Source organism: Moschus berezovskii, chromosome 20 (genome assembly GCF_049115385.1).
Source record: "Moschus berezovskii isolate FMDL1 chromosome 20, NW_MosBer_1.0, whole genome shotgun sequence".
In the NCBI taxonomy this organism is placed as follows: domain Eukaryota; kingdom Metazoa; phylum Chordata; class Mammalia; order Artiodactyla; family Moschidae; genus Moschus; species Moschus berezovskii.
The window spans coordinates 16,789,918-16,817,682 of NC_142479.1; the positions used below are offsets into that span (position 1 = coordinate 16,789,918).

At 42.7% G+C, this 27,765-nt stretch overlaps 1 protein-coding gene across 3 annotated transcripts in view; it reads left to right on the top strand.

Moving 5' to 3' along the window:
• TOM1L1 (target of myb1 like 1 membrane trafficking protein) overlaps nucleotides 1-27,765 on the top strand; it is a 63,019-nt gene that overhangs the window by 2,260 nt on the left and 32,994 nt on the right. Inside the window, exons 2-7 of one of the 3 annotated variants that reach the window (XM_055398985.2) lie at nucleotides 218-302; nucleotides 4,411-4,489; nucleotides 12,633-12,782; nucleotides 13,592-13,717; nucleotides 14,678-14,770; nucleotides 15,877-15,993. In XM_055398985.2, coding sequence (XP_055254960.1) covers nucleotides 218-302; nucleotides 4,411-4,489; nucleotides 12,633-12,782; nucleotides 13,592-13,717; nucleotides 14,678-14,770; nucleotides 15,877-15,993 — 650 coding nt within the window. The remainder of the gene's footprint in view (nucleotides 1-217; nucleotides 303-4,410; nucleotides 4,490-12,632; nucleotides 12,783-13,591; nucleotides 13,718-14,677; nucleotides 14,771-15,876; nucleotides 15,994-27,765) is intronic. The other 2 variants (XM_055398986.2, XM_088828594.1) reach the window with 2 other exon arrangements.

Here is a 27,765-nt window from a genome sequence, read left to right on the forward strand (position 1 = left end):
CCCTGCAGTGCAGGAGACCCAGGTTCAATCCCTGGGCTGAGAAGATCCCTTGGAGAAAGGAATGGCAGCCCACTCCAGTATTCTTGCCTGGAGAATTGCACGGACAGAGGAACCTGAGAGTTGGACGTGACTGAGTGACTGACTAAAACTTTCACTTTTTTTTGAGACTTGTATTTTTCTGTTGTAGCTCAGACTCAACATAACTTTTTCTTTGCAGAAAAGGCTACGTTTGCTGGAGTGCAGACGGAAGACTGGGGCCAGTTCATGCACATCTGTGACATAATTAACACCACCCACGATGGGTGAGTTCAGAGTGTGGTTCATGTGTTTGTCTCTCATAAGAAGCGTCAGAACCATCATGTGTTTTCTCCTGCAAACTTGAATTTTCTCTTGATGACTTTGGTTTTCTTGTTGAAATAATGTTTCCATCACCTTTTGCGCACCCACTGCCTTTTGAAGACATGTCAGGTTGAAATATTAGAATGGCTGTTTTTTTCAGCATGTGGAATATTTGAGAATCCATTATAATTTTTCTCTTTGCTTTTTCCTTAATAATTTCAAATTTTGTCTCTGTGAGGCTCAAATCCCTTGTTCTTTAAGGAGAAGGGGAGATATTGTTTCCTTCTTTAGGAATTCTTCATGCTCTGATTGCCAATATTTTATGTTATTGTACTTGAAAAATATTGTGAAGAAGCTAGTGGGCACCTGGTGGTGAACTGTCTCTGAGCAGTTGTCATTACAACCAGGAAATAATCTAGCCGTTGTTTTCCTCTGCCTGTCACAAGACAATGTTTTTCTTCTGAATGCCAACTCATCGGTGTTTACGCTGAGTTCTTAAACAATATGGTATCTTTTGTTACACTTCTTAAACTTCAAGAAGTTGAAGTTTAAAAAACAAAATCATTAAGGCTATTTTTTTACTTAGTCTGAATTACAGCTTGTTGTAAGGGATAGAGTTCTCTTGATTTTCCTGTACATTTAAAGTAATCATGAACAGCTAAAGAGATTATCTTAGTTTATGTTGATGAATGCAGAGTTCCAAATAACAGCAAGGCGACACAAGAAAGACTTCCTCAGTGATCTGTGCAAAGAAATAGAGGAAAACACTGGAATGGGAAAAACTGGAGATCTCTTCAAGAAAATTAGAGATAAAAAGGGAACTTTTCATGCAAAGATGGGCACAATAAAGGACAGAAATGGTATGGACTTAACAGAAGCAGAAGAGGTGGCAAGAATACACAGAAGAATTATACAAAAAAATCTTCATGACCCAGATAATCACAATGGTGTGATCACTCACCTAGAGCCAGATATCCTGGAATGTGAAGTAGAGTGGGCCTTAGGAAGCATCACTATGAACAGAACTAGTAGAGGGAATGGCATTCCAGTTGAGCTATTTCAAGTCCTAAAAGATGATGCTGTGAAAGTGCTGCACTCAGTATGCCAGCAAATTTGGAAAACTCAGCAGTGGTCACAGGACTATAAAAGGTCAGTTTTCATTCCAATCCCAAAGAAAGGCAATGCCAAAAAATGTTCAAACTACTGTACAATTGCACTCATCTCACATGCTGGCAAAGTAATGCTCAAAATTCTCCAAGCCAGACTTCAACAATACATGAACGGTGAACTTCCCAGTTGTTCAAGCTGTATTTAGAAAAGGCATCAGAACCAGAGATAAAATTACCAACATCCCCTGGATCATTGAAAAAGCAAGAGAGTTCCAGAAAAACATCTACTTCTGCTTTATTGACTTTGCCAAAGCCTTTGACTGTGTGGATCACAACAAACTGTGGAAAATTCTTAAAGAAATGGGAATACCAGACCACCTGACCTGCTTCTTGGGAAACCTGTATGCAGGTCAGGAAGCAACAGTTAGAACAGGACATGGAACAATAGACTGCTTCCAAATAGCAAAAGGAGTACGTCAAGGCTGTATATTGTCACCCTGCTTATTTAACTTATATGCAGAGTACATCATGTGAAATGCCAGGCTAGATGAAGCACAAGTTAGAATCAAGATTGCCAGAAGAAATATCAATAACCTCAGATATGCAGATGATACCACCCTTATGACAGAAGACAAGAGGCAGAAAGAGCCTCTTGACGAAAGTGAAAGCCGAGAGTGAAAAAGTTGGCTTAAAACTCAACATTCAGAAAACTACCATTCTATCTAAAACTAAAACTTAACATTCATGGCATCTGGTCCCATCACTTCATGGCAAATAGATGGGGAAACAGTGGCAGACTTTATTTTTTGGGGCAGAATCACTGCAGATGGTGACCATAACCATGAAATTAAAAGTCGCGTGTTGCTTGGAAGAAAAGCTATGACCAACCTCGATAGCATATAGACATGAATTTGAATAAACTCCAGGAGTTAATGATGAACAGGGAAGCCTGGCATGCTGCAGTCCATGGGGTCGCAGAGAGTCGGACACAACTGAGTGACTGAACAGAACTGATGCTGATGAAGAACACATTGCACTTAATTATTGATTCTATCAAAGAAAGTGCTTAAAGCACCAACTAGTACTTTAAAGTATTTATAGTGGTTTCTCTAAATCTAGTAAGATTTCCCACATTTGGTTCCTCTGAACCTTTTCTTCACTTATAATACTGACTTCTTCATTGATAGTGGAGAAAGGGGATCTCAATGTAAAATTGTTTTACTTATTTATTTTTTCCTTTTTTATTTATATTTATTTATTTAGCCACATCAGGTCTTAGTTGTGGCATGTGGGATCTAGTCCTCTAACCAGGGATCAAACCTGGGCCCCTGCTTTGGAAGCTCACAGTCTCAGTCACTGGACTACCAGGGAATTCTCCCAATTTTTTTCTTTTAAAACAGTATCTTTATTCTTTTAAGCTTTTCCAAGAGTTTAATCTTAGATTTTATATGTGATCTTTTAGAAATATATCTATTATGAGTTACAATTGTAAGTATATGTAATGTTATATAATTATGTTATCATATAATAGAAATTCTACCATGCAAACATACAAAAGTAGAAGGTAATATGCAAAAAGGATTTGTATCTTTTTTAAGTTTTGAAGTGTAATTGGCATATAACACTGTATAAGTTTAAAGTGTACAGCAAATGACTTGACTTACATATATTACAAAACAATTTCCGCAATAAGTTAGCATCACAGTTACACCTCATCAAATTACACAAACAATTTTTTCCCTCGTGATGAGAATTTTTAGTATCTACTGTTTTCAGTTCAGTTGTGTCTGACTCTTTGCGACCCCATGAATCACAGCACGCCAGGCCTCCCTGTCCATCACCAACTCCCGGAGTTCACTCAAACTCATGTCCATCGAGTTGGTGATGCCATCCAGCCATCTCATTCTCTGTCGTCCCCGTCTCCTCCCACCCCCAATCCCTCCCAGCATCGGACTCTTTTCCAGTGAGTCAACTCATCGCATGAGGTGGCCAAAGTACTGGAGTTTCAGCTTTAGCATCAGTCCTTCCAATGAACACCCAGGATTGATCTCCTCCAGAATGGACTGGTTGGATCTCCTTGCAGTCCAAGGGACTCTCAAGAGTCTTCTCCAGCACCACAGTTCAAAAGCATCAGTTCTTCGACTACTGTCTTAATAGCTGTCAAATATATCATATAGCAGAATTAACTATAGTCATTATGTTGTACATTATGTCAGCATTACTTACTTAAACTGGTCATCTTGTAGTGAATTTGGACTGTCTACTTATACATAGTTCTTCCTTTTGTAACATAAAATTGTAGCATATCAATTAGTCCTAGTTAGTCCTAACTCCTCCTCCTATATCCCACTGTCTGTAGGGCGCTTGGGGCTTTCCAGGTGGTGCTAGTGGTAAAGAATTTGCCTCCCAATGCAGGAGACTCAAGAGATGCGGGTTTGATCCCTGAGTCAGGAAGATCCCCTAGAGGAGGAAATGGCACCCCACTCCAGTATTCTTGCCTGAATAATCCCATGGACAGAGGAGACTGGAAGGCTACAGTCCATGGGGTCGCAAAGAGTTGGACACGACTTAGTAACTCAACAAAAACAACAATAGGGTGCGTAGGAAATACTAATAATAAACATAGGTCACGTTTTTGGAAATTCATCTCATGTTAGGTGGTTCTGTGCATTGACATAGAAAGGGCCGCCGGTGTGAGTACATTTCACATGTAGTGCTTTCTAGGTAATGATCATCTGAATACTTTATTTGGTTTTCACAAGGAGGGAGGTGGCATTGTCTGCCTAGATGTATGAGGAAACGGTATAACAAGTTAAGTCATCTGCCCCACGTCACACGGCAGAACTAAGACCCTGGGTGTCTCCTGAGCCGTTCCTCTCTCCACGCTGCACAGTGCTTTTCAGAGACGGACTTGCTCTCTGCAGTGCCTGCTTTGTTGATTTTACTGTGTTTATTGTCGTAGACCAAAAGATGCAGTAAAAGCTTTGAAGAAAAGGATTTCCAAAAACTACAATCATAAAGAAATCCAACTCACCTTGTCAGTAAGTACTTTAATGTTAAATTGAGACCAAGATTGCCTAAGTTATAGTCAACATTTCTGATTTAGGGTCTAAAGGATACAAATACTCTGAGATAATGGTTGAGCAAAGAGTTAGGTACAGTATGGATTAAAATGATTCATTTACTGAGAATTACAGAATCAAGGGAATTTTGTTGTTTGTAAGAGCATTTAATTTGGTGGAAAATGAGTGTTCCTGGAAAATCATATTTTCCTGGTTAGGAGATGAGAACTTGTAATGAACAACTTGGGGGAACTTAGCCGATCAAGAAGTCTGTGTGTGTGGTACACGTGGGGAGACCTGAAGCTTGAAAACGCCCCCCTGTTAGCTCCCTGCCTTGCTTGCGCACCTCTGGAATTCTGAGGTGCTGGCCGCTCTCTAGGGTCCAGCCAAGTTCTGCTGCCTGATATAATTTTTAATTAAGTTCTTTGTTGATAGAAACAATTCTGTGCACCATGTTTCTTGGTATGGGTGTGGACATTTATTTGACGTGTTCCTGTTTTCCCCCAACCGGGGCTATGTGACCTTTGCAGTTGCTGGGTGAGTTGCCAGTTTCACCTTGGTACGTTTTGCAGACCCTGCCTGCTGCTTGAGAGTGAGCTGTGTGCTTTCTGGGGTCTTCTGAGTGCCTTTGCTGACCTCATCCTGGCCCCACGGTACGCTGGGCTGTGGCGCTCCTCTGCTGGCATCAGACTGCCCTTAGGAGGGTTGGGTATGGTTATCTAGAGGGCTGTGGAGCAGAGCTGAGCTTCGCCCCCCTTTCCTAGCTTCAGGGGGAAAAGAACTTAGTACCTCTTGCTTACCTGGAGAAGAAATGAAGTCTTAATGATACTGTCACTGAAGAAACCCTACAAGCTAGGGTCAGAATTCAGTTTTAGAGGGATTGTCTCCTCCACCTTTTTGGACCTTTCCCCTCTCCTTCACTGTGGTCGCTCCTCAGGGAGGTCACGGAGTAGAGGGAACCGGAGAGAGGAGTAAGGAGCTCCAGAGGAGATAGGAGGACAGTGGGTTGGTGATGGAAATACACCTTTGCCTGGTACTTTCCCTGGTAGCTCAGCTGGTAAAGAATCTGCCTGCAATGCAGGAAATGCTGATTTGATTTCCAGGTCAGAAAAATCTGCTGCAGAAGGGATAGGCTACCCACTCCAGTCTTCTTGAGCTTCCCTGGTGGCTCAGCTGGTAAAGAACCCGCCTGCAAAGCACGAGATCTGGGTTCAATCCCTTTGTTGGGAAGATCCCCTGGAGAAGGGAAAGGCTACACCCTCCAGGATTCTGGCCTGGAGACTCCCGTGGACTGAGGAGCCTGGCAGACGGTGGTCCATTGGGTCACAAAGAGTTGGACACGACTTTGCGACATTCACTTTCATTTTGGCTGATGCTCTCAACAGCCCTGTGAAGAAGTTGTACCCTACTTCTCAGATGAAGAAACTGATACTTCGTGAGGTTAAGTGATGTTTTTTTTTTTCCCTCCAAGTTTCAAGTAGCTTGGCAGGATTTCAGTGCAGGTCTCAGATTGTAAATTCCACGCCCTGGCCCCCTGCCACCTTGCTTCTCTGAACAAATCATGCCCCTTGGAAGAACAGTCACTGTGTTTCATTGGTGTCTTCAGCTTCTTTGTGGTGGAAGATTTAGGGTATCAGGTGTTGACTGACTGCGTGTCCTTCAGCCCCCATCCTCCTCTCCTAGCATCCAGGGAGGACTCAGGGAGTGATTGTGATTTGGGATAGAAAGGTATACAGCTGTGCCCTGAAATAGAGGACATCCCAGGGCTGCTGAAGGTTAGGAGAATTGACTGAGGAACCTAAGGGCAGAAGATGAATATACGCCGCTTTCCGAATTTCAGCGTGCGGTGTTTCACCTTCTGTATGATGCCTTTGTCTCTCTCTGTGTTACAGCCAGCTCACCTGATCTTTCTGTGGTGGCTTTCTGTCCCTGGTCCATGACTTCCTCCATCCAGCTTCCCTCCCTGGGGACGGATCAGGACTCTCCCCTGAGGAAGCTGAGCTGTCCCCAAGTGTGGTGTCTTATACCCCCTCTCCCTCTGAGTCCCCGCACTTTCTCTCCTGCAGGTCATCTGGTCGCTCGGGCCGCCCTCGCAGCCTGCTGTCTGCTCCCTGTTCCGCCTCTGGTGACTGTTGCATTCTCGCCTCCTGATTTCCGTGCCAGCACGTGAGAGCAAGTGCGTCTAAGACCTGTGCCAGAGTAAGGGCGAGAGGCCCAGGTGAGGAGCCGGAATAGCTCCTCACTGTCAGGGGCAGAGTTCATTAAGGTCCCTGCTTCTTGGACTTCTTTGAATTGGCCTTCGATTCTTGACAGCTTCATGCAGCTTTCCCTGAGCTCTTTGTTTAATGGCCCAGGCACCTCACCTCAGACTACTCACTACACTGGAGTGGTGTGTTTAATATTGTAGAACAGACTTTAATATAAACTTAAGCCAGACTTAATTATGAGAGAAATTAGTCACAGAAACAAATATCCAGTGTCTGTCAAAGGCAATTATTTGTTCACCAATAAACTCTTTAACAATGGATCCTCACATATTACATTTCCCTTTTATCACGGTGAAGTGATGAGAGCCTGTCAAAGTCGATTATAAATGTCCTTTGTATTATCTATCATTTAGGTTCTCCATGGACTTGTTAGCATTGATTCGGTCTTTGCTGGGATCTGACTAGACTCTGATTTCCTACTATCAGTTGGTGGTGCGGTTTTGTCAAGAAGCCTGTTGTTTTGTCTTATTTTAAAAACCATTTAGTTACCAGGCTTTATAACTCTTCCTATCAAGAGATGGGAATACCAGACCACCTTACCTGCCTCCAGAGAAATCTGTGTGCAGGTCAAGAAGCAACAGTTAGAATTAGACATGGAACAACAGACTGTTTCCAAATCGGGAAAGGAGCACGTCAAGGCTGTATATTGTCACCCTGCTTATTTAACTTACATAAAGAGTACGTCATACAAAATGTGGGGCTGGATGAAGCACAAGCTGGAATCAAGATTGCCGGGAGAAATATCAATAACCTCAGATACGCAGATAACATCACCCTTATGGCAGAAAGCGAAGTGGAACTAAAGAGCCTCTTGATGAAAGTGAAAGAGGAGAGTGAAAAAGCTGGCTTAAAACTCCACATTCAAAAAATGAAGATCATGGCATCCAGTTCCATCACTCCATGGCACATAGATGGGGAAACAGTGGAAACAGTGAGAGACTTTATTTTCTTGGGCTCCAAAATCACTGCAGATGGTGACCGCACCCATGAAATTAAAAGATGTTTGCTCCTTGGAAGGAAAGCTATGACCAACCTAGACAGCATATTCAAAAGCAGAGACATTACTTTGCCAACAAAAGTCCGTCTAGTCAAGGCTATGGTTTTTCCAGTGGTCACGTATGGATGTAAGAGTTAGACTATGAAGAAAGCTGATTGCCGAAGAATTGATGCTTTTGAACTGTGGTGCTGGAGAAGACTCTTGAGAGTCCCTTGGACTGCAAGGAGATCCAACCAGTCCATCCTAAAGGAGATCAGTCCTGGGTGTTCATTGGAAGGACTGATGCTAAAGCTGAAACTCCAATACTTTGGCCACCTCACACGAAGAGTTGACTCATTGGAAAAGACTCTTATGCTGGGAGGGATTGGGGGCAGGAGGAGAAGGGGACAACAGAGGGACAACAGATGGTTAGAGGGCATCATTGACTCAGTGGACATGGGTTTGGGTGGACTATGGGAGTTGGTGATGGTCAGGGACGCCCGGCGTGCTGCGGTTCATGAGGTCGCAAAGAGTCTGACACGACTGAGTGACTGAACTGAACTGATAACTCTTTTTTTTTTTTTTGCATACATATATCCCCTCCCTTTTGAAACTCCCTCCCATCTCCCTTCCCATCCCATCCCATCCCTCTAGGAGGATACAGAGCCCCTGTTTGAGTTTCCTGAGCCATACAGAAAATTCCCATTGGCTGTCTATTTTATATGTGGTGATGTAAGTGTCCATGTTACTCTCTCCATGTATCTCACCCTCTCCTCCCCTCTCCCCATGTCCACAAGTCTGTTCTCTATGTCTGTTTCTCCATTGCTGCCCTGCAAATAAATTCTTCAGTGCCATTTTTCTAGATTCCATATATGTGCATTAGAATACAGTATTTGTCTTTCTCTTTCTGACTCACTTCAGTCTGTATAATAGGTTTTAGGTTCATCCACCTCATTAGAGCAGACTCAGTTGTGTTCCTTTTTATGGCTGAGTAATATTCCATTGTGTATATGTACCACAACTTCTTTATCCATTCATCTGTCAATGGATATCTAGGTTGAACTGAACTGATAACTCTTAGCCAGAGTCTAGTCTTTACTTGAATGAGTCAGTTATGATAAGTCTCAGCAAGACACTATTATTGCAAAGAGGAAAGTGGTTGAATACGTTCCTGGCAATCAGTTAATTAGTTGAAGCCCCTGCTAGGTGTTGAGTTATGGGGACTTCAGAATTAGTGTAAAATGTCTTTATTCCTCTAGAAACTTACAAAGTAAGCTCATCCCCTAAAGTGGCCTTACCTTGGTATGGTTTTCACCTCTGGATGACCCCAAAGCCTGAGTTATTGTGCTTAGTTTAGAAATTTACCATGAGAAATAAAACTACCATGGAGCTTTTTTTCCCTAACATTTTTGAAAGGAATACTTATCTTGGCTCATCAGTATTTTCTTTCTTGATGGGAAATTATCTGTGTAAGCATACAATCACAGTACTTACCATTTATTAAGGTCCTGCTATGTGTCAGGCTCTTCATATACATCACTTTTCACTTAAGCCTTACAGCAGGTCTCTGGAGGTAGGTAGGCTCATTTTGCAATTGATGATCCTGAGGCTTAGTCAGGATAAGTGATTTGCCCAGCCGCGTGCAAAGGGACAACTGTGAAGCCGCAGATCAGCATACTCTGCAGTCTCTCATTTGTTTCCTCCTCCCGGGTTCCCTTCTCCGCCTCAGATTATGGTTTCTTGGTTCATAGGTTATGTGTGCTCAGTCGTGTCCAGCTCTTTGCAGCCCCATGGACTGTAGCCCACCAGGTTCCTCTCTCCATGGAGTTTTCCAGGCAAGAATAGTGGACTGGGTTGCCATTTCCTCCTTTAGGGTAATCTTCCCAACCCAGGAGTTGAACCCGCATCTCTTGTATCCCCTGCATCTCTTGCACTAGCAGCAGATTCTTTACCACTGTGCCACCTGGGTAGCTCCATATTCATAGGTTATATGAACACGTAAATTCCCCCAAAGCCCAATTCCAAAATGTGTAAAAAAAGGTATTTGATTTTTCCAATTCTAAGTTTTATTGTTTAGCTAAGTGGGCTGGGGTGTGAGAGGTACCGTGACATGAAGGAAGAGGTGATAGCATAGAAGTAATTGGTCCTGACACGCTAGATTCCAGTGCAAAAACACAAAGGGCATGGGTTATGATCTCCAGACGTTAACATTCTCAGCATTTCATATTGACTCTCTGATTTTTATAGGTAACCTCCTGGGAATGTTATCCATTAACATAAAATCTTGATACTCCAACAATAAAAAGTGGTTTGTGGAATATTTAGCATTTCTTTTACTGTTATGGAAGATGAGACTTGGAGGCAAAGTATTTTGCCTAAGACTGCTTAACTGGTTACGTGAAGTATTTCTGTAAATTCCCATTGAACTAGAGGCATTTTTCCTCTCAGTGTTTGACCTGATAAAAGCTCATCATAATAGTGTATCAAGCAAAAGGTCATTTGTTATTCAACTTGTCTTTCTCGAAACAACTTGTATTAAATAGATTCATCTTAATATGTTTTGGATTCTGATTTTATTTTCCTTTGGTTAAAGGTTCTCCCTATGTTTCACAAACTGCATGTACTCAGCTTCCGTGTTTTATGGTTGCTTTTTTAGCAGCGATGCCCTTATAACTATAGCTTTCATACCTTCTTCTTTTTGTTTTGCCATTAAGGTGACACAATACAGAGCATGGTGTAAAATCAATTTTCAGGACTCCTTTTCTACAGAGATTTTACCTATCCTGGTCATATTATGGTCTTTCTGATCTCTGAGAAGGTGGAAGCATGGACACTCGAGATTTCATTGTGCTTTTAGGTCACTGTCAGAAATCTGCTTTCTGCATGCAGTCCTTCAGTACCAGCTCATTCTTTCTTAGCCTGTCTTCTGTTCATGTTGCTGTATCGAAAATCTTTTTTTCAAGATGACTGATGACTCCACTAATCAACAAACCTGAGTTTTTCTCACTCCATATTCCTAACTGTTTGACACTCCATCGTCCTGAAAATCCTGCCCACTTTTGACTTTATGAGCATTATGTTCTGTTTGTTTTATGCCTCAGTTTCCGTTGGTTGCTCTTTGACTGCCTTTCTTGATCCTCCTTCCGGCCTCCCAGTTGAACCCCACTGTGCCTCCTCCTCTCTGCTCATGCTTGGCAGCCGCAGTTACTCCCTCTCCTAAACTGTATCTGTGCATGTGGAGCCCTCAGCCAGAAATCTCCGCTGGGATGTCTCTGTCCTTTTGTCTTAGCCATCTTGAGCTGCTCTAACAAGGTACCATCGGTTGGGTGGCTTAAGCAATAGACTTTTCTATTTCTCCCAGTCGGTGAGGCTCGAAAGTCCAAGGTCAGGGTGCTGGCAGGTCCAGTGTCTGAGGAGGGCCCGCCCTCTGACTTGTTGATGGCTGTCTTCTCGTCATATCCACCTTTCTAAGAAAGTGGGAGAAGAAGGGGATGACAGAGGACGAGATGGTTGGATGGCATCACTGACTCAATGGACATGAGTTTGAGCAAACTCTGGGAGATTGTGAAGGACAGGGAGGCCCGGCGTGCTGCAGTCCATGGGGTCACAAAGAGTCGGACCTGACTTAGGGACTGAACAGCAACAACAATCTCGTTCATGAAGACTCCAGCCTTGTGACCTAATTTCCTCCAAATACCATCATATTAGGGATTAGGAGGTTCACCATAGGAATTTGGGAGGGACACAGACATTCAGTCTGCAGCCCTTACAAACTCAAAATATGTAAGTTTCAACCCATCATTTTTACCTTAGGCTGGTCATACTGTCCCATCCACTTCCAGATTTCCATCCAAAGTGCTATCCCTCTCATGCAGAGTAACAGTCATTTAACTTTCAGCCTTTCCCTGTCAACAAATACCTAGTTGTTGGAAGTCCTTCCTTCATAATTCTCGTGTCTTCCCCTTCCTTATACCCTCATCATCCTAGTTTAGGCCTGTCTGCATCAGGCTCTACTAGGGGGTAGATCTCTCCATCATTTCAGGGTCTTTGCCTTCTCTCAAGTTCAGGATGGAGGTGTGATGGTGACAAACTAAGGACCCTCCAGTGGCTTTCTGGTGCCTTCTCAATAATGTCCAGATTCTTTACATTGCCACACAACTTTCTGCACAGTCTGGATGATGCCCCTCCAGACTTTATCCATCCAGTTCCCCAGGGTCTCCAGTTTGCCGATATTAAGAAGCCTCTACAAACCAGAAAACTTGTTTTCCTTCTCACAGCTCATACACTTCATCACCTGTACATAAATTTTTTTTACGATTTGCCTGTCTAGACTATTGCTTTATCTGCATTTATCCTTTTCTTGACCATTTTTTAAAGGCCAGCTTAGGACCACCTTTTTCCAAAAGTCTTAAACACCTGGCCCTAAATGGTCACATCTGCCTGTAAAGGTCTGTAGCTGGAGTAACCATGTAAGTTTTCATCCAGGCAAGGACGTTTTTGGAAGTGAAAGGAGATGATGTCATTAATGAAGCTGGGGCAATAGGAATTCACCAGGACTTTCCTGGAAGCATTAGGACAAATGTCACCTTGTCTAGAGCCAACATGCTTTGTCTGCACCTTGACATTACCACCTCACATTGTTACCGGTTCTCTTATAATTGTGTCCTGGCTCCCCAGCAGGACTGTCTACTAAGCAGTTACATTATGCCTTACATTTCTTCACATTCCCAGAACCGAACATTTTGCCATATATTTTAGTAGATAACCAAATTTTGTTTATTAATTAGAGTGCTGGTGGAAATCATCACTTAGCAATTTTTATGTTATATTTTGGAGGTGGTTTTGCCAAAGAGATAAAATGTTTGATTTTTCTCTTCAGCTTATTGACATGTGCATGCAGAACTGTGGTCCGAGTTTCCAGTCTCTGATTGTGAAGAAGGAATTTGTTAAAGATAGTCTAGTTAAGCTGCTGAATCCCAGATACACCTTGCCAATAGACATTCAGAATAGAATTTTGAATTTTATTAAGGTAAGTCTGTTATATACCTTATGGGATAGTGAATGTCTAAGATTAGAAGCTTAATTTCCTAACTCCCGGTTGGTTCAATGATCCTTTATAAGCCTGGGATTGAGCCTCAAAGTGTTTTTATTATTCTGTTTTCCATGTAATAATTTCTCGGCATTGGACACTGGCCTTTTTCTGAAGAATTTATAGTCTTTTCCATACTTGTCTCTCAGTTTCTGTTTTGTCTGTGTCAGATAGAAGAGATAGTGATGTATACATTTATTTTGCAGATGTGGAAACTATCTTCTGGGGTTGATAACTAACTGCCTACAGTTATTTGGCAAAAGATATACTGATGCTGTTTTAGAGTCTGTTAATTCTAGATTTAGTATAGCAAAAAACAATCAATAGTATCTATTCTAGAGTTTCACTAAATTGTTGAGGCATGGCAGTCTGATGATTAAAAATATTTTACATTATCCTAATCTCTAAAAATGAACGTGTTGGACTTTCCTGGTGGTCCAGTGGTTAAGATAACATGCTTCCAGCTCCTTCACTGCCGAGGGTATGGCTTCAGTCCCTGGTTGGGGAGCTAGGATCCCACCTACTGTGTGACACAGCCAAAAACAAGTAACCACCCCACCCCCCCCGCCGCACCTCCCCCAAAAAACAGCTGCAAAAAATGTACATTTTGTTTATGGCATTCAGAAGTAGCTTTCTCTTTCTGAGTAAGCTTCATAATTGTCAGTCTCTGATTTTTGGTCGTCACTTTCAGAATTGTGATTTGTTTTGCTATTCTTTTATCTCTGAAACTTTCCATCTCTTGAATTCAGACATGGTCGCAGGGTTTCCCAGGAGGTGTGGATGTCAGTGAAGTGAAAGACGTGTACCTGGACCTCCTTAAGAAAGGGGTTCAGTTTCCTTCATCAGATGCAGAGACTGAAACAGCCAGACAAGAGGTAGGAGGCCCTTTTTGACCTGTGTAGAGAAAGACAGTGAAGGGCTTAGGTCTTTTTTCATTGAAAGGAACAACTCTAGCTCCACCTAGCTTAAGCCAAAAGATGAATCTGTGATTTCATAGAATAAGCAGGCCACAAGAAGCCCGGTGTTAGCTGGATCTTTGGAACAACAGAGAACCAAGCTTCAAATGCCTTGTTTCTTGTCTGCTGCCCTTTGACAATCAGCTCATTCTCTCCTTCAGACCAGTTTTCTCCATGTGGTAGACAACACACCGGGCCTATTGTGCATGTGCCTGCTGAGTCACTTCAACCTGACTGCGCAGGGCTCCCCGGGTGGCGCTAATGATAGACAACATAGCTCCCACATTTTCATGTTGCAGCCTTAGCTTTTTCAGATTCAAAGCTCAAAATTTCAGAGAAAGGACTCACTGAACCAACCTGGGTCAGTTTTCCATTTCTGCACAAGTTAAGTGAGGTCATTGGAAGAATGTGATGGCTTCGTTTAGGTAGAGCAGAGTAGGGGCAGTTTTCAAGAGAAAAGATTGGTGCTAGACCGGCAAGGGTCTCAGTTAGTAGTCATGTAATAAATTTGTTTATTAATACTCAGCCCATAGAAGAGTCTCTTTATGTTCACATGTGTTTATTCTCAAGTCTGTAAATAACTTTCCAGGTTTTGAACTTATAACACTTTGAGAGACTGATTATAAGTCAACTCTTGGCTTCCTGTAATGTAATGTAAAAACATATTGTAAACACAGTAGTTCTTTCCATAATGTAAAAACAGTAGTTCTTCCCTTCTGTAGATTGGTGAGTCCTGCCTTGGTAGAAAAAGCAATTCATGTGTATACCAAAGTCTGACCTTTGTGAAGGCTTTGTCCCTATTGAGTGAGTCATCTGAATGGAAAAATGGGCTTGCAGTGGCCAAGTTAATTCAAATAATAATATTTTCATGTTTCATAGATGTCACCGAATCCACCACCATCTGTTCCTTCTGCACCAGCTCTTCCTTCTGTAGTTCCCAAGATCTCCACTATTACATTGGTCCCAGAACAGGTAACGATAGTGATGATTATATTTATTGATGACTTTTTCTAAGTTCTAAGCACTTTATGTATAGTTTGTTTATTCTTAGCAATGTTATCATAAGGCGGAGGTATCTTTTAGCCTCATTTTACAGAGAAGGGGACTGAAGTTTGTGTGTATGATGGTTCAGCTCTAAGTGGAATTAATCCCATGAATTCTGCCTGATTCTGAAAGCCTGAGCTTTAACAGTTGTGCTTGTCTAGTGGCTTATGTGGCTTTGTGGAGGCTTGGCTGTACGTGGGGTTTATATCAGCAGCTGATCCTGTTGCCCATATGCCATTTCAGGCAGCTCAGTGAATGGTAGTCTTATTACTGGTATTAATTGTGCCAATCGAATTACGTTTACTGCTTTGTCTATTATCTGTTTATCAAACGTTTAGACAAGCAATTATTAAATGAAGCTCATTTCTGTCCTGCTATAAGGGAACTATCATTTAAGACTTTGGACTTCCCTGGTGGTCCAGTGGTTAAGAATCTGCCTTCAAATGCAGAGGACGCAGGTTCCACCCCTGCTTGGAGAACTGAGATCACATCTGCCACAGGGCAGCTAACCCCGTACACTGCAAGGAAGCCCCAGTGTGGCCAAAGTTTTAAACAAAAGACCTTGTGTTACTATTATTCGGTATTGTATAGTAGTCCATGTGATTAATTCCTCTTGGAATTTAATCCAGGAAGGAAAAAAAAAACTGTGTTTCTCTCTTGATTCTTCCTTCTTTAATACCATGGGACTATAAAACATTCATTTTTTTCCTTCCCCATTGGTTTCCAGGAAATCCAGACTCACATTTGCCATTTTGTCCAGGTTCCTGATATGGTCATCTTTTCTTTTCTCCATCTTGGTTCTAATCTGACTTTTTCCCTTCATCAACTTTCCTAGAGCCTGTTTTTAAATATAATACAAGAGCTCTCAAGCCCTTTTAGAAGGTGACAGATGATACACTTGTAAAATAATTATATGTCCACTTATTATATATGACTTTGGAAGCACTGAATTGTACAGAAGCGTTTTCTCTGCAAGCAGGAAGCAGAGTCGTTCTCTGCGTCTCACTTGCTGGTTGTTCTGTTGCCGTCCACAGATTGGAAAACTGCACAGTGAGTTGGATATGGTGAAAATGAACGTGAGAGTCATGTCTGCCATACTGATGGAGAGCATGCCTGGGGCTGAGAATCGTGAAGACATGGAGCTTCTGCAGGTGCAGTATGATTTCAGGGACAGTTGGTTACAGTGTCTCTTATTCTTTAAACTTTGAGCCTGTGAGACGGAAGACGCCCTCACGATGACTAGTCCGTCCGCCCACGTCCTTCCTTGATGTTTTAAACTTAACAGGAAGATGCGCGGATGGCTTTATCAGAAAGGCAGTAGTAAGTTAGACATGGTATTTACCCTCTTGCAGTAAATAATTTAACATCGTTAGTCACTGATGGCCTTGCCATATACAGTTTCTGTTGGTCTGTAATTGTTTTAAATGTGTAATGTTGCCTCTGTATCTGTCTATTCAACAAACATAAAGAGTGACCACAATGTGGTAAAGGATATGGAAATGAGAAGCCTGTCCCTAGTCCTTAAGGGACGGGACTAGTAAGCAAGAGTGTTTTGTAAAATCAAGTCTTATAGTATTGCTGCTCTAATAGAAATGTATTTATCATACTGTAGGTTCCGGAGTGGGGGTCATGGAGAAAGGGGAGGGTTTCTTGAAAGGTTCAGAAAGAGGCATTGCTGAGGCTGGGACCGAGCGAGTGGACGGTGCATTTGGACCCGCGAGTGCGTGTGAAGGACCACCAGCAGTTCATTCTGACTGCGCTGCAGGCCCTCCCAGACGCTTTTCTGTCTCTACATCCGGACCATTTCTTCCCTCTGATAGGTTTGTTCTAATTATCTATTTTAAATTTTAGCACACACTTCTAACATAAGTTTAGAAGCAGAAGAAAAAAACATCAGTTTCTAAATCATTTTCTTCTGCAAAAGTGAAGAAGCTTGTCACGTTTCTGCTTTTCTCCGATTCCACTCCCCAGGTCTCGTACTTTTGCTGTTTTTCTTTAAGTCCTTTGATTGTGAGTAAGTGAAATTTTTCTTGGTTATCACTTGCTTGGGAAACAGTAAATGGTAAAAATGCCCTTTTCAACATTACCACTTTTATTTAACTGCTGTTTCCTTAAATCGTTACTAGCAGTAAACCTTGAGGGTTTACATGTCCAAAGATGTCTTTTGGCTGCTGTGTTAAGGTCTCACAGTTTTCTCTAAAAATAGTTACTATGCTTTGACAGATAAAAGGGGTTAATACAGAATTCTCGAAACAGAATTATTTTCCGTAAATACTTCAGAGACACTGCTGGCTTCATTATTTCTGTCTCCAGTGGTGCTGTTCAGAAGCATGGTGTTATGGATTCCTGCACCTTTGTTTTATAGTCTGTTTTCTCTGGTTGTATCTGTGACTTCTCGCTAATGCTTCTGAAATTTCACTGTACTGTGTACAGGGGTGTGTGTGCATATGTCTATTTCCCTTAACTTTAACCTGCTTAGCACTTGATAGGCCTTTTGCACTGTCAACTTATGTTTATTTTAGTTCGGGGAATTCTCAGCTCTTACTTCAGGTATTTCTTTTCTGGCATTCTTTCTATTTTCTTTGTATGCAACATTGTTTAGATGATGAGACTTTCAGTTCAATTTTTCTTATCCCATCTTTTATACGTTTTGATTCTTCCTTCTTTTGTGCTGTAGGTCTAGCAGAGCTTCTCCAGTTCACATATTACTTTTCTTAAACTTGAATATCGGTTCGTCTATTCAGCCCTGCTAATGAAAGTTTTATGTCAACAGTTTTTTAAATTTTATTTATTTTTTTAGCACCAAAAACATTTTGCATTGGGGTCCAGCCGATTAACAATGTCATGATAATTTCTGGTGAACAGTGAAGGGACTCAGCCATACACATGTGTGCATTCATTCTCCCCCAAATGCCCCTCCAGCCTGGCCCATAACATTGAGCAGAGTTCCCCGTGTTACACAGTAGGTCTTTTTAGGTTATCTGTTTTAAATATAGCAGTGTGTACGTGACCTTCCCAAAGTACTTATCTAAGCCTTCCCCCCGGCCACCATGGGTTCATTTTCTGTGTCTGTGAGTCTGTTTCTGTTTTGTAAGTAAGTTCATTTGTGTCGTTTCTTCTTAGATCCCACGTATAACAGATGTTATATGACAGTCCTCCTTCTCTGTCTGACTGACTTCAGTCAGTGTAACGTTCTCTGGGCCCGTCCGTGTTGCTGCAGATGGCCATATTTCGTTCTTTTTAATGGCCGTTAATATTCCATTGTGTACACCACATCTTCTTTATCCATTTGTCTCTCAGTGGACATTTAGGTCGTTTCCCTGTCTTGGCTATTGTAACCAGTGCTGCAGTGAACACTGGGTGCATGTCTCTTTTTGGGCCATGTTTTCCTCTGGGTATATGCCCAGGAGTGGGATTGCAGGGTCATACGGTACCTCCATTTTTAGTGTTTTAAGGAACCTCCATACTGTCCTCTTGTTGTTGCTGTTCAGTCTCAGTCCTGTCTAACTCTCTGTGACCCCGTGGACAGCAGCGCGCCAGGCCTCCCTGTCCTTCACCAATTCCCAGAGCTTGCCCAAACTCACGTTCATCGAGACGGTGATGCCATCCAGCCATCTCATCCTCTGTCACCCCCTTCTCCTCCTGCCTTCAGTCTTTTCCACCATCAGTATTTTTTCTAATGAGCTGGCTCTTCGCATGAGGTGGCCAAAGTATTGGAGTTTCAGCTTCAGCATCAGTCCTTCCAATGAACACTCAGGACTGATCTCTTCTAGAATGGACTGGTTGGATCTCCTTGTAGCCCAAGGGACTCCCAAGAGTCTTCTCCAACACCACAGTTCAAAAGCATCAATTCTTCGGTGCAAGCTTTCTTTATGGTCCAACTCTCACATCCGTACATGACTATGGGGAAAACCATAGCTTTGACTATGCAGACCTTTGTCAGCAAAGTAATGTCTCTGCTTTTTAGTATGCTGTCTAGGTTGGTCATAGATTTTTTTTCCGGTGAAGAAGCGTTCCCTTTCTCTCCACACCCTCTCCAGCATTTGTTGTTTGTTGATTTTTTGATGATAGCCATTCTTTGGTGTGAGGTGGTATCTCATTGTACTTTTGATTTGCATTTCTCTAATAACTAGCGATTTTGAGTATCTTTTCATGTGTCTTTTGGCCACCTGTCCGTACTCTTTAGAGAAATGTCTATTCAGATCTTCTGACCATTTTTTTGAGTGGGTTGTTTGTTTTGATGCTTGTCAAAAGCTGTTTGTAAATTTTGGAGACTAATCCCTTATCAGTCACATCATTTGCAAATATTTTCTCCCAATCTGTAGGTTGTCTTTTTGTTTTGTTTATTGTTTCCTTTGCCATGCAAAAATTTTGAGCGTGAATAGGTCCCATTTGTTTATTTTTGCTTTTATTCCATTATTCTAGGAGAGATGGATTTAAAAAGATGTTGCTGTGATATATGTCAGGGGGTATTCAGCCTATGTTTTTCTCTAGGAGTTGTAAAGTGACCAGTCCAACATTTAGGTGTATAATTCATTTTGAGCTTGTTTTTGTATATGGAGTTAAGGAATGATCTAATTTCATTTTTGACATATGGCTGTTTAGTTTTCCCAGCACCATTTGTTATTTCAACAGTTTTTTATTTTAAAAATTTATTTCATTATAGTAGTTCTTTGATGGGTGAGCTTTCCCCTTTTCTCTTTAAGGATAATTATTTGTAAAGGTGCTTTTCTATTTGCTGTGTGGATTCTCTTTCCTTGGGTGCAAGTTCTCTTGTTCATCACCTCTTTCATTTTATCCCTCAGATGTCTGGACAGATTAGAGATAGTTTAAAAGTAGTAGTTCGTTTTTGGCTGTACCGGATCCTCACTGTGGTGGCTTCTCTTGTTGGGGAGCACGGGTTCTAGGCGTGTGTGCTCAGTGGTTGTAGCACGTGGGCTTAGTTGCCCTGCAGCATGTTGGTCTTCCAGGACCAGTGATCAGGCCTGTGTCCCTGTGCTGGCAGGCAGGTCCTTAGCCATTGGACCGCCCGGGAAGTCTGTTCAGCTCATTTTGTGCGTGAGACCTCTGCCAGCCGGTCTGCATTGTCTGTGTCCCAGCTTGCTCGTGCTGAGGGGAAGTCACCATTGCTGCATCTTGTGCTTGGTACTGTTTCTGAATATTTCTGCGTTTGCTGCAGTTTTCAGACTATGTAGCATTAACATGGGGCTTCCCTGGTGGCTCAGTGGTAAAGAATCCGCCTGCCAATGTTGGAGACTCGGGTTTGATCCCTGGGTGAGGAACATCCCCTGGAGAAGGAAATGGCAGCCCACTGCAGTATTCTTGGCTGGGAAATCCCATAGACAGAGGGTCCTGGTGGGCTACAGTCCATGAGATCACAAAGAGTCAGACATGACTTAATGACTAAACAACAATAACAGCATCATTAGCATGGGGTGATTCTGGGTGGGATGTATTGGTAGGTGGTTTTCTGAGTTATATGCTGTTCAGTCACCCAGTTGTGTCTTTGCGACCCCATGGACTTTAGCATATAAGGCCTGTCTGTCCCTCACCATCTCCCGAAGTTTGCCCGTGTTCATGACCATTGCCTCGGTGATGCCATCTCATCCTCTGATGCCCTCTTCTCCTTCTGCCCTCAATCTTCCCAACTTCAGTCAGTTTGCTAATGAGTCAGCTGTTGGCATCAGATGACCAAAATACGGGAGTTTCAGCTTCAGCATCAGTCCTTCCAACAAGCATTCAAGGTTGATTTTCCTTAAGATTGGCTGGTTTGATCTCCTTGCTGTTCAGTATATACTTCCTGTTTTTTCTGGACGCTACCAGCAACCACAACAGTGTCTGTGGTCTCTGTCCCAAGCATTGCTGCCACTTGGACATAGATGTTCCTGCTTCTCTGTCTGGTCGCCTGTGGGGAGGAGGCTGGGTAGGGGTCGTCTGCCTTAGTTGTTTGTTAGCTGTGCCTAATTCCATCTTCTTGTGGCTTCCCCGGTCTGTTGTCACAGAGCATCTTTCATTTCCTTCTGTGTTCTGTGGTGTACTCATTGTGGGCAGTCTTGAGTGTCCTGGATTGTTTATTCTAACCCAGGGCCCACCATGCTGTGGCCAGTGGGTAAAGAAAAAATAACAGGTCATTTCTGAAGCTATATCTATGCAAGCCTGCCTGCAAAGAGCGCAGGAGAGTCAGATAGACCCCTCAAGGAGCCCCTGCCACCCCCACCCACCATCGATGGGTTTGAGTTTGTGGTATCCCTCTGGTGTGTAAAGGGTTTAAAACCACAGCTTGGGAGTATCTTCTTTATCCATTCATCTGCTGATGGACGCTAAGGTTGCATCCATGTCTTGGGTGTTATAAATAGTGCTGCTGTGAATATTGGTGTCTGCATTTCTTTTTGAATGAGAGCTCTCTCCTTTTCTGTATATATGCCCAGGAGAGGGACTGCTGGGTCATATGGTTACTCTATTTTTAGTTTCTTCAGGAACCTCCATACTGTTTTCTGTAGTGGCTGTGCCAGTTTACATTCCCATCAAATTTACATTCCCTTCACACCCTCCTCAGCATTTATTATTTATAGACTTTTGGTAATGGCCATTCCGACCAGTGTGAAATGAGACCTCATTGCCGTTTTGCTTTGCATTTCTCTAATAACTAGTGATGTTGAACATCTTTTTGTGTGCCTCTTGGCCAGATGTGTGTCTTTTGACTGAGATGTTCATTTTTTGTTGTTGTTGTTATTGAGTTGTATGAACTCACTATATTATTATATGTTTCTGAAATTAAGCCCTTGTGGATCACATCATTTGCAAATATTTTCTCCCAGTCTCTAGGTTTTCTTTTTGTATTGTTTGTGGTAGGGGATGACAGAGGATGAGGTGGTTGGATGGCATTACTGACTCGATGGACGTGAGTTTGAGCAGGCTCTGGGAGTTGGTGATAGACAGGTAGGCCTGGTGTGCTGCAGTCAATGGGTCACAAAGAGTCAGACACAACTGAGCGACTGAACTGAACTGCGGTTTTCTTGTCTGTGCAAAAGCTAATACGTTTGATTAGATACCATTTGTTTATTTTTGCTTTTATTTCTATTGCCTTGGGAGACTAACCTAAGAAAACACTGCTACAGTTTACATCAGAGAATATTTTGCTTATGTTCTTTTCTAGGAGCTTTATGGTGTCATGTCTTATGTTTAAGTTTTGAAGACATTTTGAGCTTATTTTTGTTTATGGTATGAGGGTGTGTTCTAACTTCATTGGTTTATGTGTGGCTGTCCAACTTTTCCAGCACCACTGGCCAAAGAGACAGTCTATTCTTACCTCCTCTGTCAAATATTACCGACCGTAGGTGTAGTGTGACTTACATAGGTGTAGGTGTGACTGTGGGTTTATTGCTGGACTCTATTCTGTTCCATTGATCTAGAAGTCTGTTTTTTGTGCCAGTGCCACACTGTTTTGATTACTGTAGCTCTGCAGTATTGTTTGAAGTCTGCCCAGGGTATGCCTCCAGCTTTGTTCTTTTTCCTCAGGAATGCTTTGGCAATTCTGTGTCTTTTGTGGTTCTATATAAATTTTAGGATTATTCTAATTTTGTAAAAAGTCATGGGTGATTTGATAGGGATAGCCTTAAATCTGTGGATTGCATTGAGTATTTTGGCCATTTTAACTGTATTAGTTCTTCTAATCCAAGAGCATCGGATATGTTTCCATTTCCTTGAATCATCTTCAGTTTTCTTTATCTTCAAATTTATGATGTTTGTTAGGCTTATTCCTAGGTTGTTTTTTTTTTTTTTTGATGAGACTTCAAATGGCTTTTTTTTTTAATTGTTGTTTTTTTACTTTCTGATATTTCATTTGTTAGTATAAAGAAATGCAACACATTTCCATGTATTAATAATGTATCCTGCTTACCTTGCTTGGAGAAGGCACTGGCGACCTACTCCAGTACTCTTACCTGGAAAATCCCATGGATAGAGGAGCCTGGTAGGCTGCAATCCATGGGGTCGCTAAGAGTTGGACATGACTTCACTTTCACTTTTCACTTTCATGCATTGGAGAAGGAAATGGCAACCCACTCCAGTGTTCCTGCCTGGAGAATCCCAGGGAAGGGGGAGCCTGGTGGACTGCCTTCTATGCGGTCGCACAGAGTCGGACACGACTGACCTGACTTGGCAGCAGCAGCAGCAGCTCACTTTTCTAAATTCATTTATCAGTTCTAATAGTTTATTTCTTGAGTATTCAGGGTTTTCTATGTGGAGTATCATGTCATCTGCATATAATGACAGTTTTACCTTTTCCCTTCTAATTTGGATACATTTTATTTCTTTTTTGTGTGTGTGTAATTGCTTTGACTCTGACTTCCCATACTGTGTTGAAGCAGTGGTGAGAGTGAGCATCCTGTCTTGTTCCAGGATTTATTGGGAGGGCTTCCCACTTTTCACCATTTAGTATCATGTTGGCTATGGATTTGTCATAAATGGCTTTTGTAATGTTGAGATATGTTCCTTCTCTACACACTTTGATAAGAGTTTTTATCATGAATGGATGTTGAATTTTATCAGATGCTTTTTCTGCATCTACTGAGACAATCACGTGGTTTCTGTCTTGTCTTATGTTGATGTGTATCACATTGATTTTGCATTTGTTAAACCATCCTTGTGACGCTGGGGTGAATCTGACTTGATCATGGTGTATGATTCTTTTTTATGTGTTGCTAGATTTGGCTGATGTTTTGTTGAGTGGTTTTGAATTAATTAACGTGTTTGTTTATTTGGCCAGGTTGGGTCTTAGTTGCGGCCCGCAGGATCTTTATTGCAGTACGAGGACTCTGCAGTTGTAGCCCACGGGCTCTGGAGCGTGAGCTCTGTGCTGGCATCACACAGGTTCTGGAGCGTCAGCTCCCTGCTGGCGTCACACGGGCTCTGGAGCATCAGCTCCGTGCTGGCGTCACACGGGCTCTGGAGCGTCAGCCCCGTGCTGCTGTCCCCTGGGCTCTGGTCATGCTGTGCTGGCTAGGGGCAGGCGGACTTTAGTCATTGTGGCACATGGCTCAGTTGCTCTGGGGAATGCGGGATCTTAGTTCCACCACTTGGGGTTGAACCCAAGTCACCTGGATGGCAAGGTGGATTCTTAACCACTGGACTACCAGGGTGAATAACCTGTTGAGTATTTTTTTTTCCATCTATTCAAAGCGTCTTTGTTTAACCTGTTATTTACAGACTTGTTGACCAAAGAATATCCATTTACTAAGTATCTCTTAATATCCTGTGTAACATCAGAGTGTAATATACATTGAAAAACAATCAATATTTTGGATCAGTGGCTTTAAGTGTATTATTTTTAAGATATTTTACTTAAGAATAGTACATCATTTTGGTAATGATTTTTGGGGTTCTTATAGCATATTAAAAAGCAGAGTCATTACTTTGCCAACAAAGATCCATCTAGTCAAGGCTATGGTTTTTCCAGTGGTCATGTATGGGTGTGAGAGTTGGACTGTGAAGAAAGCTGATCACCGAAGAATTGATGCTTTTGAACTGTGGTGTTGGAGAAGACTCTTGAGAGTCCCTTGGACTGCAAGGAGATCCAACCAGTCCATTCTAAAGGAGATCAGTCCTGGGTGTTCATTGGAAGGACTGATGCTAAAGCTGAAACTCCAATACTTTGACCACCTCATGCGAAGAGTTGACTCACTGGAAAAGACTCTGATGCTGGGAGGGATTGGGGGCAGGAGGAGAAGGGGATGACAGAGAATGAGATGGCTGGATGGCATCACCGACTCAATGGACGTGAGTTTGAGTGAACTCTGGGAGTTGGTGATGGACAGGGAGGCCTGGCGTGCTGTGATTCATGGGGTTGCAAAGAGTTGGACACGACTGAGCGACTGAACTGAGTCATGGGCAAGTCATTTATCATTAGACTTAGGTTCTGTCTATGTTAATCCTATGTATGAGATTCATGAGGAACCAGGGATCAAATTGCCAACATCTGTTGGATCATCAAAAAAGCAAGAGAGTTTGAGAAAAACATCTACTTCTGCTTTATTGACTATGCCAAACCCTTTGACTGGGTGGATCACAATATACTGTGGAAAATTCTGAAAGAGATGAGAATACCAGACCACCTTACCTGCCTCCTGAGAAATCTGTATGCAGTCAAGAAGCAACAGTTAGAACTGGACGTGGAACAACAGACTAGTTCCAAATCGGGAAAGGAGTACATCAAGGCTGTATATTGCCACCCTGCTTATTTAACTTATGTGTAAAATATATCATGCAAAATGCTGGGCTGGATGAAGCACAAGCTGGAATCAAAATCGCCTGAAGAAATATCAATAACCCCAGATATGCAGATGATACCACCCTTATGGCAGAAAGCAAAGAGGAACTAAAGAGCCTCTTATTGAATGTGAAAGAGGAGAGTGAAAAAGTTGGCTTAAAACTCAGCGTTCAGAAAACTAAGATCATGGCATCTGGTCCCATCACTTCATGGCAAATAGATGGGGAAACAATGGAAACAGTGAGAGACTGTTATTTTCTTGGGCTCCAAAATCATTGCTCATGGGCTCCAAAATCATTGCAGATGTGACTGCAGCCCAGACGCTTGCTCCTTGGAAGAAAAGCTATGACCAACCTAGAGCTAAACCTAGAGCTGTTGAAGAGCAGAGATATTACTTTGCCGACAAAGGTCCAGCTGGTCAAAGCTATGGTTTTCCCAGTAGTCATGTATGGATGTGAGAGTTGGACTCTAAAGAAAGCCGAGCACCAGAGAATTGATGCTTTTGAAATGTGGTGTTGGAGAAGACTCCTGAGAGTCCCTTGGACTGCAAGGAGATCCAACCAGTCCATTCTAAAGGAGATCAGTCCTGAATATTTGTTGAAAGGACTGATGTTGAAGCTGCAACTCCAATACTTTGGCCACCTGATGTGAAGAACTGACTCATTAGAAAAGACCCTGATGGTGGGAAAGATTGAGGGCAGGAGGAGAAGGGGATGACAGAGGATGAGATGGCTGGATGGCATCACCTACTCGATGGACATGAATTTGAACAAGCTCCAGGAGTTGGTGATAGACAGGGAGGCCTGGCATGCTGCAGTCTATGGGGTCGCAAAGAGTCAGACATGACTGAGCAACTAAACTGATAGGATGAGGAGATTAAAAAGAAAATCATTAGAGTTCCTGTGTAGTAATCCCTTTTTAAAAATCCAGAATTGAGGTGTGACTCATGATACTGAGCATGTTAAACTAAAATTTTTAAAATTGGTATCAAAATAGAAGGGTATGTAGCAGATAATATTTTTTAAGAAGGGACACAGCAATATTCCTAGTCCCATACGGTCTCCCCAGCTGTTCAGAGCTCTCAGATGTAGTGTTAGGGTTTTTCTCTCATGCTTTCGTCCATCTGTGGCTAGCAGGCCTTTCATAAGATGTCCACTGAAACATCCCATTCAAATATGTGAATCCCGTTTTATTTGCTGCCATCCTGGAGTGTACTAAATGCCTTTTTGTGTCCAGGTCTTTGGGTCCAGATGTTTCGTTGAATTTTGCTAGGATAATGCTGGTTTGTTGGTTGCTGTTTTGATGCCAGAGCTTAGGGCTGTGTGTTGCCTTGAATCATAAAGAGACTGGGCTGTAAACCAGCTTAGAACGCACTCATGGCCAATTCAATTCAAATGGTTCTGGCCGCGGTCAGTTTGTTTATGAAATGTATTGAACGTGCAAGTTTATTTCTCTCTCTTTGCTTTTTGGTAGCACCGCATAGAGACCTGGTGTGGGGAGTGCTTCTCTTAAATTCTTTTGACATAATCTAAATATCATCATAAAAGGAAACTGTTTCTCTACTCCCAGCACTTTGGATACTAGGTCTGAATTTTTTTCCCTCACATTAAGTAATTCTGGCACTGCTGCTGCTGCTGCTGCTGCGTTGCTTCAGTCATGTCCGACTCTGTGCGACCCCATAGATGGCAGCCCACCAGGCTCCACCGTCCCTGGGATTCTCCAGGCAAGAACACTGGAGTAGGTTGCCATTTCCTTCTCCAGTGATGAAAGTGAAAAGTGAAAGCAAAGCCACTCAGTCGTGTCCGACTCACAGCGACCCCGGGGACTGCAGCACCAGGTTCCTCCATCCATGGGATTTTCCAGGCAAGAGTACTGAAGTGGGGTGCCATTGCCTTCTCCGAATTCTGGCACTAGCCCCAGAAACAGCACAGACTCCACAGGTGAAGAGCTTAGTCATACAAGCTGTCCCCACTTAAGACGCCGATCACAAGTGGTGGGTCCTCAGCTTACCCACCCTTCTGCCCCGTTTTGGCTACAAATCAAATTGGGGGCCCCTGCAACCCCCTCCTTAGGTTTAGTAATTTGCTAGAATGGCTCACAGCCTCCAGGGAAACACTTTACTTACTATTATCATTTCATTACAAAGGATACAGACGAACAGCCAGATGATGTCTGAACTGAAAAATGTTCAACCTATAAGATTAGAATTGTGTTTTATTTGATGGACAAAACTGAGGGCCTAGGCCCAAGACACAGCTTGTCACAGGCTCTAAGGTACTACTCTGAAGAAGCCGGGAGGAGACCTATGTAAGAGTTTTTATAACAAAGACCAGGTAGCCAGAACATCAAAGTGTGTTAGTCGCTCAGTCGTGCCCGACTCTTTGTGACCCCATGGACTGCAGCCCACCAGGCTCCTCTGTGAGATTTTCCAGGCAAGGATACTGGAGTGTGTTGCCATTTCCTTCTCCAGGAACATCAAAAGGTTGCTGTTAGTTAAAGAAGACCAGGGCTTCCCTGGTGGTCCAGGGGTTAAGAATTCACCTGCCAATGCAGGGGACATGGGTTCGGTCCTGGTCCGGAAAGAGTCCACATGCTGCGGAGCAGCTAAACCTGTGCTCCACGGCCACTGAGCCCGCGTGGAGCCCGCGAGCCGCAG